Source organism: Cupressus sempervirens, chromosome 10, assembly GCF_028749045.1.
Source record: "Cupressus sempervirens isolate cs-2001-9-10 chromosome 10, ASM2874904v1, whole genome shotgun sequence".
Classification (NCBI taxonomy): Eukaryota; Viridiplantae; Streptophyta; class Pinopsida; order Cupressales; family Cupressaceae; genus Cupressus; species Cupressus sempervirens.
Genome location: NC_143127.1, coordinates 62620640 through 62631362, shown reverse-complemented (window position 1 = coordinate 62631362; position 10723 = coordinate 62620640). Strand labels below are relative to the sequence as shown.

The following is a 10723-nucleotide window of genomic DNA, read 5'->3' as shown; positions in this document are numbered from 1 at the left end:
AATGTGCTCAACCTTTCTTATTGTCACCTATGAACTCATAGCAATGCTACTCTTATTTGTAGGATCAATAAGGCTAAATGTCACCTGTGTGTGTTGATGTTTTGGTACATTTATAGGCTTCTCAACAATATCAAATTTGATTAATAAAGGTTTACCTCCAGTGATTAACCATCTAATTTATTCCTATATCATAATATCCCCTTCTCTTTCTTCTCCTTCTCTTTTTCTTGATCTTCTTTTATATGATTTCATCTTCTTCATCTCTTGTATCTAGCCTTATCTCATGTACTTCATCATTAGAGATGAAATTTCCCATAAAATCTTGTTTCTCATTCTCCATTTCTTCCTGTGGGGGATCCAAAGTGAAAGGTATGTTTGATAAAAAGAAGTCTGGTTGTTATACTATGCTAAAGAATTGATTAACATCATCTTCTTCCTCTAGTGGATTTACTGTTGCTCTTTAATAGATATTCCTTTGGGTTTATGTGCAAAAACACCCTTGTAATCAATCTCATTAAGAACTTTGTTATTGCCTTCTTTGTTTCCTTTAAACTTTCCTCACATATGTCTATCATTATCTTTACAATTCTCATTTCGGTCCTCATTTTCTTTCTACCCTTGCCCAATTTTTTTATTTACTTCATCAATAGTCACTCTAGATCTTACCCTTTAGTCTTCTTCTAGAGCCAATTGCCTTCTCACCTTTAGCTTATCATAGAGGTCATCAAGTATATTTCTCTTAAGTTGTATAAAATTCTTCTTAAAATGATGCAGAAGCATCCTAGGTATAAAGGAAATCTTGCATCACCCAAAAATATTTGTATTTCCAATTTTCTAATTTTTTGTGTTTGTAATAAGGGTTATTCCTGTATAGAGTTTCTATATGAAGGAGCTTGCTAATTTTAGTAAGTTGGTATTATGCTCTAAAATTTCTCTAATCTCATATGTGGAGGTTCATCTTAGGCATATCATCTTGCTTGTTGAGTTTTATTGTCATATCATATGTATTGGTACAATCATTGTAAATTTTCAATATGAATTTTGGCTATACAAACTTCAGGTCTAGTGATGAAGGCCTAAATGGCTCTGAAATGAGGTGAAACCTTGGTTAATGGACACTTGCACGAATCAACTACGATAGATCGCTAGCAAAAAATTCCAAAATGGGGTTATAATAGCCTATCGAGTCAACGATTGGCTAGTTATCGTCTCCAAAAGTGGACCCATCAGAAATTTTATTTCAAAGTTGTCTTGAGTCAATCCTATGTAATAAAGTGTAATGAAATAATAAAATATGAGATTGGTTGGCCTCAAGGGTTAGGGCTTAGTGTCTAGAACCTTCCTGGGCGGTTAAAGTCTCTATATAATGGTAAGTACACCAAGTTGTGGTGCCAAAAGGGGGGTATAAGTGGGCAACTTTTTTCTGAAATCAACAATTTCTGACCTTCAGCAAAAATTTGAAGATAGTTATGCTCAAAATTTTAAGATATGACAAAAACAAAAGTAGTAGTCCTTTGAATCTAGTTTCTAAACTACTATGTTTTTTTTTCAAAATAGTTTAGTTTTAGGTCCTCAAAAAAGGGGGCTACAGAAAGTGGTATTGTTTATTCCAAAAAAACATAACATAGTACAAAGTGTGGCCCTCCTAAAATTTTAACTTTTTTTTTTGAAATTATATAATCACTCTGGTGAAAAGTTACCTAACACTATGTAGTTTGTTACAGATTTTTTAGGTAATTTTATGATGTGTATTTTTTTTTTAAATGAATTTTTTGATTAGACACATCCCAAAAACGTGAAATATACGTGTGCTCCCCCTAGAAATGATTGAAAACTAATCTAAAATCAAAACTTTTTTTTTTCAAAGTGTGTAGAATGGAGTCTATTTTCTAAAAAACTAAGTTGTTGCAAAATTTGATGAATGGGCTAAAATCTACAACCCAATTAGTACATGTTGGTTTTTGACAAAAAATAGACATACATTCAAAAGAAATTATAGATGAAAGGTTTGAAATAGTTCAAATAAAAGATAAATTATATGGTTATATAGCTAACACAGAGACCTACAATGTCATGTAAACTAATTTTATTGATGCTCAACCACGAGGAAACTTGAAGGAGAGCACACAAGAAAAATCAATTATTTTTTGTATATTTGCAGCAAAACACGTCTCAGACTAGTTTACAGACTCCAAACCTTTGGGTTGGATCCCCAAGGCAAAACCAAACCTTGGGCTTGGTAGAATGCAAAGCTCTGAATAGTGTGTGTGCCCTATAGCACGCACACGCTATTTAAAGCTTTTTAAATTTAAGTCTTAATAGTGCGTGCGTGCTTTATAATTTTTTTTGTTTTGAAAAGCGTGTACGTGCTATAGCATGCACATAGTATAGCACGTGCGAACTATAGTGCGTACATGTTAAAGCGTGTAAGCACTCTTCAAAACTATACAAAATAAAGTGTCATCTTTTTGGCACCACAACTTGGTGCACTTACCCATAAGGAAGACCCGTAGGTTATCTAGGGAAATTCTAGGTGATAGTCGTGACTCTATCTTGTAGACTGTTGTAAGGGAGGCACCCATGTGGGTTCACATATTGTAATTATGTAATTACGCATTTGTTGCGATAATATGAAGCCCAAATTTTATTATCTCAATTTGTGTTCTTTGTTTCTGTTGTTTGTTGGGGTATTAAGGGGAGCATCCTGCATCATGTAAAATTTAAAAAGATATCTAATAAAAGAGTCTTGTAATAAGTTTTGATCTGATTCCTTACATCTCTCATTATATTTCTCTAACTGATCAATCTTACCTTCTTTTTCAATCCTTCTTATAATCTTTTTCATATCTGGTTTCCACTTTTTCTTTTCAACATCTTTCTTTTCCTCTTGGATTGGTTTCTCAACTCTCATTGGCTTTTCCTTTGGTTTCTCTACTGCCTTAGGCTTAGTGACCTTGGGTTTCTTGGAGCTAGGCCCTTCTGCTTTGGCCTCTTGTCTAGATGACTTTGTTGTTGTAGGTTCACTAGGCTTCTATGTCTTCATAGGTGGTGTAATCCTTGATGATTTTCTTTTTGCCCTTTGAGGTGATGGTGTAATCTCGGACTCAGTGACCACTAGAGTTGGTACATCAGGTACCTACAGTGGTTGCACATCATCTGTAATATCTTCAACTATCTTTAGTGTGCTTGTCCCACCAATTTGTGCTTTCTTGTCACTTCGTCATTTCCATTCTTTTTTTCCTTCACGAATATCTTATTTATGTTCTCATAGTTGATATGACTAATATTAGTAGCCCTTCTTCCATTTTTATTATTCTTTTTTATATTAGGTGTACTCATATTGTTCACAAATCCATTGAATCTAAAATATCTAATTGTATGCCCCAGATTATTACACTTATAACATGTAACAATTGAATTTTCCTACCTTGGTCCATTTCGATTTACTTGTAACTTGCAATCTCTAGCAATGTGTCTAAAGTTGTCGCACTTGCAACTATAAGACCAGTAGATATACTATTAAATTATAAATTATTCAATTAACAATTTAAAAATGTGTTAATATAATTATTATTCTTAATTAATAAAATATAACACATATATCTTATTTATTAAAAATTGATAAAAATATACTTTTTAAACATTTATTAGTTTTTATGAATATTTATAAACTATTTAATGTGTGAAAATAATTTTATATAGTTCTTTTTTTTCCATGTCAAATTCATATACTAGCAATACCATTGTCTCATTGTTGTTGTTGATGGCTGCACTATCAGAATTTTGATTAAAATGTTGAAGTTGATGAATTACAAATATCAAAGAAGTGCTGCCGGAATTAGAAGTCAGGTGTAGCATTATATAATGGAATAAAAAATTAAAAAATCTATCTATCTATCATGCTCTGCATCGCTTCAAAAGAAGCCTCCCTAATGTCTGCCAAAATGAATCAAGATGTCGAGCCCTCCTCCAAAATGATTCTGGTCTGCAAATAAGGAAATGGCTTCGATCTAACTAAATTGATCATTTCAATGGTTAAGAAGTAGCGTTCTTGCTATCAAGATTGAAATCTCTATTTATGACATCACTACAAAGATTCCAAAGATGGGTGCACCAAATACCACCTAAAGGGAAGAGATCAAGTTAATAAAAATGTCTTATTTAACAATGTCACATATATACAGGTGGCTGAGCTTAAAAAATAAACAGCACGCAAATCAAGCCTAATTTGACAACAAAGTCATGAATGACATTCAAGCTGAAAATGGAAACATAACATCCCAAAAGAGAAAAACTCTATACTGAAGTACAAAACATCTTGCCTTTAAGATGGTTGGATCACAGATTTCAACACAAATATATATTTTCAATTAACTAAATCCAATGCTTTCTCTATTAGTAGAAAGAGAAAGCTAATGTAATGCCCTGTCCATCCACATAATGCATCTCAAACATTCTCCTTCTTTCAACAGCTCAAATGCCTTGTTGATCTCAGGAAATGAGATTTCATGAGTAATGAAATCATCTAGCTGAAGCTCCTGATACAACAGCAAACACAATCAAAGTCATCATACGATAAAACTTCTGTACATCTATGTAAGTTTTTAATATTAAAAGCAGCAAAAACGGGGCTCATCCAATAGTACAACAAAAGGCAGAGCTTTTGTCACTAGAAAAACAGCAAAAACGAGCCTATTCTCTTTCTTAATATCAAAAACCCCTCCCTAATAACCATAAATAGTAAGTATAACCAGAAAATCAAATATTTCTTTAAACTACTGACACTAACTTATGCAGTACATCTACATAAGTTAATGTCAGAAATGAGAGGGTAAATTTTGAAGCATCCTATTTGTATGAACATACATTCAGACTCAAAATGCCAAGGTCAGAAGATCCAGGAAAACCTTTTTCATATACATGTCTACCAGTAGTGGAAGATCTGTTTTTGCCTTCATTCCTCCAAATAATGACCCTTTTATTGTCTTACCATGCACCAATTCTGCAATATTTATGGGTATCTCTGTCATATTCACTCCTAAAACCACTGTTGTACCCCATCCCTGCAAAATCCCCTTTGTTAATCACAATACAATATAATGACTTCAAGTCAATCTTGGCTCCACTTTTATAAAACAATGCATGAGATCTTACATTACGAGTGCTTTTGAAGGCTTCAACAATGACAGAGCTGTTTCCTGTGCAATCAAAGCTGTAATCTACCCCACTTCCACTCATTTCTCTGATCACCTGTGATAAATATATATATTCAAATTTAGCTCATCCTGATCACACTCCTCCTTTGTTAAAAACTGGAGAATTGAAGAAAAAAAACCTGGTGAATTGGCTTTTCATGTTCTTTAGGATTCACAAAGTCTGTAACACCAAATTTCCTTCCTGCCAATTGGAAACAGAATAGGTAAGTTTGCTTCTTCTGTTAGATCTTTGAGATTGTCACATGTAAACATTTCAGTTGATTTATCTGAAATCGTGTGCTGTTTTTCTTTAGTATTCTTGTTTTTATTTGAAATTTTTGGTTATACCTGAACATGAAGGAAAGTTCTTGATCTCGGCACATATATTCTATGCAACATGATGAATAGTCGAACAACTTAAATATCTTTTTGAGTTTGCAATAAGTTCCCAGCAAAGATAAGCTGAATGGTTTGTTACCAAACATGAGGAAATTGAAAGGGTTATTTGAATAAATATAGTTGAAGCACTAAAGGTGAAAATTCAATGCCCCAATTCTGTGCTTATTAAGCCTAGACACTTGATATCGGCAAGGTAAATTTGGTTAGCAAGAGCCTATCATGATGGATAATGTTTGCAATTGAAGACCAGATTCAATGGGATTGGATTCATTACAGAGATTTTCTTGAAAACCTAAAAGACATTTCAGACATTTCTAAGGGAAACAAATACACTACACCTGATCAGTGACTGATTAGAAAATGGAACTGTATCACCATTGAGGTGAATCTTATAGCTATTTGTAAAAAAACCCATTAGAAAGAATCCATGAGGGATCAAGCCTTGCTAAGTGTAAGACCCCATCAAAAAAGAATAAGATGGTGCCCCGGATGATTTATACTATTCATGCACTAAAAATTCAATATTATACTATCATGTACTGGAAATTCAATTTCAGCTGAAAAAATATAAATGTAAGATGCAAAATTATGTTATGAAATTTGAGTGCATAAATTGTTTTCCCAAAGACATATATAATGCAAAGTAATAGTGAAAGAATTTCAAATTCACACTCAATGTACCAATTTCAAATTTTTTAGGGTTCACATCAACACCAATGATTCTAGATACACCTCTGATTCTCGCACCTTCTGCAACCTGCAATTTTACATGTCACACAGGAAAAAAAATCTTGAATTAGCTATGAACCCTCTGAGCCACATCCTTTGTTGTTGGGACTCGATGAAGAGTAAAGTGAATTACAGCCATGCCAACAGTTCCTAAACCAAAGACAGCCACGGTGGAGCCCTTCTCTACATTGCCCACCTTCCAAACCCCGCCTAATCCTGATTAACAAAACCTCCAAGATTATTATTTCTTCTAAAATAACAGTAAAATTTCAATTTGTACAGCTCAATCTGGTTCCATAGACACTTTACTTACAAGCATCTTTCAGTCACTATATTGGTATACAAATTCTTCAATTACTTCAATCATATGTGCAAGGGACTCACTACATAATTTCCTGATACCCTAATTTGACAATTACAATTTACCCTAACTCTTAATATATTGAATTGAAGAAGCTATCCAGTGTAATATCTTTACCTGTTGTAACCCCACAGCTAAGAAGACAAACTTTGTCTGGGGCAGCCATTGGATTTATTTTGACGACTTGATGGACCTCTACAACAGTGTATTCGGAGAAGCTAGAAACACCTAAAAAATGGTATATAGGCTTCCCATTGATGCTGAATCTTGTACCATTGTCACTTGTCATCAGTCCCTCATGTCTGTTTTTCATACCGTTGATACACATATTGCTTTTGGTTGATTTGCAATCCACACATTCAGTGCAATGTGCCCTAAACACAGGTACCACCGTGTCTCCCTCCTGAATACCCTCCACATTTTCCCCAACACTTTCTACTCTTCTGCCAAAAAAAAATTCAATCAGTTGTTGACAATATTTATTCCTAAATAAAAATTCAACCAGTCATTGACAATATTAGTTTCTAATGTTTCATTTTAGTGAACAAATGAAATGAGCGCTAAGTATCCATTCACTCTTATGAGAGAGGCTCTTGTGAATTATTAATCATGAAATGTGTGTCAATAAGCTTGATACAAAAATTAGACAGTTGAATCCTCATAGCAATATCACAATCTAAGAGGATGAAGAAGATGCCAAGAATGAACAAGAAGCCCAAACGACACCTACAGAGCTGGAGGACGAAGAAGAGGATTCTTTGCGCTCTAAGGACTGACAAATAAAGTTTCCATACTCTCTTTATTTTTTGAAGACTTCGTCTATGGAGATCCATGCTTTCTTTTAGTAGATCAAGTTTAAGCTTTTTAGACTTTACTGCTCCTATAAAGGAGTGGACTTGTGCTCCATTTTGGTGTTATATGGCTCTTAGCTCTAGTTTCTTTATCTCTTAATGATTCTATGAACCTTATGTATTATGTTTTAATTTCTTTTGAATCAAACCTTTTGCTTTGGCCTTTTATTCAGCAAAACTAAAAAAGGCAAGATCACAATTTTACTTGCTGTGTTAAAAATATCACCTACATTTTTCACTTCTTATGTTTCTTCACTCATTCTAATGATGGATCACGGAGTGTGAACGGAAACACTGATACAAAATAAATAAATAAATTACACAATCGAATCCAAAAAAGAACAACAATTGATTTTATGGATTGTGAAAATCTATTTACTCTTAATATTAATGCCACTAAAATCATAGAGTGAGAAAAATGGACATACCCAACTGCTTCATGGCCATAAATGCGAGGATGTCCTTTGTTGTTCTCCTGGTCACAACACTCTACGAGGTCAGAACTACAGATGTCTAATGACAGAGGTGGCTTGAATTGGCTTAAATAGTAAAATAGTAAATTATAAGCTTTGATTTGTGTAGATAATACATCTGAAATCACACTCGCTTCTTTTTCGATAAAGTCTACTTACGAAAGTAATTCAAGATGACCCACCTAAACCAATCAAAGCTTAAAGTACGCTACATAATTCTAATAGAATTGCAAATGAGATAAAAGATTTTCAACCTGTTTTATATTCAAAAAACTGACATCAGTGTGGCACAGAGCAGTGCATATTATTCTGATGCGAACTTCCAGAGACTGCGGTGGAGCCACTTGAATTTCCTCCATTACCAGAGCTTCCCCGGGTGCCCAACACACAGCAGCTTCAACAAATCCACCATTCATCAGACATCTCTTTCAAAATCTCAATTTTTGGATATATGATTATAATTCAACCTTGAAAAATCACAGTGGATAGCACCTTACCTTTACAGGTTATAACATTTCCCATGGAGTTTCCAACCGATCCATTCATAGCTACCTGATAGTCAAGACACGGTCTCAATAATGAAGAATGGTGAAAATGTGTTCTGCTGAATGAGATTTCTACTTTTCTATGGAGAAGTTGGAGCCCCCATACTTTATTTATATCTTAAAATACATATCTTTGAATAATTTCCACAGAGAGATTCTAAAAAATAATTGTGTTGGTTGCAGACACGAGATTCCTGAAATGATCTACAATTTTATATAATTGTCATTTCGAACATATATTCTATATTTTACATTTTTATTATTTTTCTATTCACTATGTTTTGGTGGAGTAGTTGTTGTTATTATTATTGTATTCCCCCAAGCATATTCTATTGTGAGGCAATAATTTTGGAAGTATAGATAAATGAAAATATGAAATAGATCAAATATATTTTAAAAAGTTTTGAATTTAAACACTAGCACTTGTACTTGTAAGAGGTTCAAGGGATAAAAAGATAAAGAGTTTTTATGAATAATATCATTGTCTGAAATTGCATAGATCAATAAAGGGTGAAACATAATTGGTTGATTTTTGGCCATGAAACAATAATGGCTTGGGTGGTCCAAAAGTGATTCACAATAAAGGTATTTTTGAAGTCAATATAATTATAAAATGTCACTAGAAGCATGCACAATGTCTGATAGAAGCATTATATGTAAGTAAAAGTAAGCGTGCAAAATATAATAGTACAATGTTGTTGTATAGGTAAAACTTCTAGGATTTCCCATAAAATTAGAGCAGTGCAAGTATTTGGAGTTCATTAGTAAATCTTGCATATGACAATCCAAAATGACTTTGTTTGTCTTCTTGCTGCATATGTCAGGTTGTTAATGATTCATTGATTACATCCATACCTTCATTGATCCATTCATTATTAAAAGTGCATTTTCGTCCCTGTATAGACAGTGCCTCCATTTTGGTGTCTCGAGCAGGAATGTAAAGTTTTTTAATGTGTTAAGTGACCAAATGAAACAAGAGAAAACAATTGTTTCTAACTGCATCTTATTTATTGCGTGAGACACGTGATTGTGCGTTAGAGACAAAAAACTAAAAAAAAACAATTTTGGACCGTTCACTTAAAAACAAAACAAAACATTAATATGTTAAGATATTAACATTAAATTTATAATATAAATTAGAAATGAGTTTTCAATGATAAATATTTTTACATTAAAATATATTTTAATGTTAAAATATTTACCTGTGAATTTTTTTAAAAATATTATGACAATTTTTTATATCTCTGAAATAATGAGAAATTATATTAAATACTATCATTACCATCAAATAAATTTATTCTTTTATAATTATTAATTATTGTGTTTAGTATATATTCTATCTAATTAAACTATGACAAATACAAGTAAGTATGTGGCATTGTTATTATTGTATTTGTCATAGGCAAATACTATTGCATTCACCCTATCGAAAACTCCAATTAGTTTTAGTTAATCACATAAATTTATTTTTTAATTAAACTATTTTTCTAAAGTTCTATTATTTAATTATATATTTTAAATACTATATAAATTATATGATTGGCTCAATTCATTTTGTTTTATAGGAGCCCTTTTCTCATTTCTCCTTTTAACGAAAAGATTTTTGATATGGATAAATTATAATAAAATAACATTAATACATAAATTAATTAGATTTAAAATGTAACTTGTTCAAAATGACTTAATAAATTACTCTTTTATTTAATCCAATAGTACAAATAAGGCTCTCATAAAAAATTGGAGGCCTATTACCCTCCTTAATGTTTCTTATAAAATTATTACCAAAGTCATGGCCCTCAAATTGGAGAAAATTTTGCCCAAGTTTGTCTTTGCCACCCAAACTGGGTTCATCAAAGGTAGGTACATTTTGGAAAATCTCATTACTAGTTGGGAAATGATGAATTGGGCTAAATATTCTCAAGAAAATTTAGCTATGTTCTGTCTGGACTTCTCGAAGGCTTATGATAGAATTGAATGAGATTTTATTCTCATGATGCTTGAGGCTTTTGGTTTTCCTAGATACTTTTGTAATATTGTTAAAATGTTGCTTCAAGATGCTACTACCTAAGTTGATGTGAATGGATCCCTCTCTTATCCTTTTACCTTCAGTAGATCTAACCTGCACTCTCTATGATTGCTTCAAATGTTCTTTATTCTATTCTTAGAGACA

General features: G+C 32.5%; 1 protein-coding gene across 1 annotated transcript; it reads right to left on the bottom strand.

Moving 5' to 3' along the window:
* Window positions 1–4118: 4118 nt before the first annotated feature.
* Window positions 4119–8720, bottom strand: LOC149532570 (alcohol dehydrogenase-like 5). The gene is made up of 10 exons (XM_089807558.1): window positions 8506–8720; window positions 8263–8402; window positions 7964–8010; window positions 6802–7127; window positions 6457–6539; window positions 6276–6351; window positions 5336–5397; window positions 5155–5250; window positions 4908–5063; window positions 4119–4538 (listed from the first exon to the last, which is right to left on the bottom strand). Exons 1-10 carry the CDS (start codon window positions 8552–8554, stop codon window positions 4413–4415), a joined length of 1161 nt encoding a protein of 386 aa, XP_089663684.1. The 5' UTR covers window positions 8555–8720; the 3' UTR covers window positions 4119–4412.
* Window positions 8721–10723: the final 2003 nt, after the last annotated feature.

Bases quoted from the DNA above. Each gene is read 5' to 3' on its own strand.
- LOC149532570 (XM_089807558.1), bottom strand. From the start codon at position 8,554: ATGAATGGATCGGTTGGAAACTCCATGGGAAATGTTATAACCTGTAAA. The intron at 7,128-7,963 runs GTATGTCCATTT...TTTTTTTGGCAG, and splicing joins TATGGCCATGAAGCAGTTGG to AAGAGTAGAAAGTGTTGGGG. The intron at 5,398-6,275 runs GTACATTGAGTG...TCCAATTGGCAG, and splicing joins CCCTAAAAAATTTGAAATTG to GAAGGAAATTTGGTGTTACA.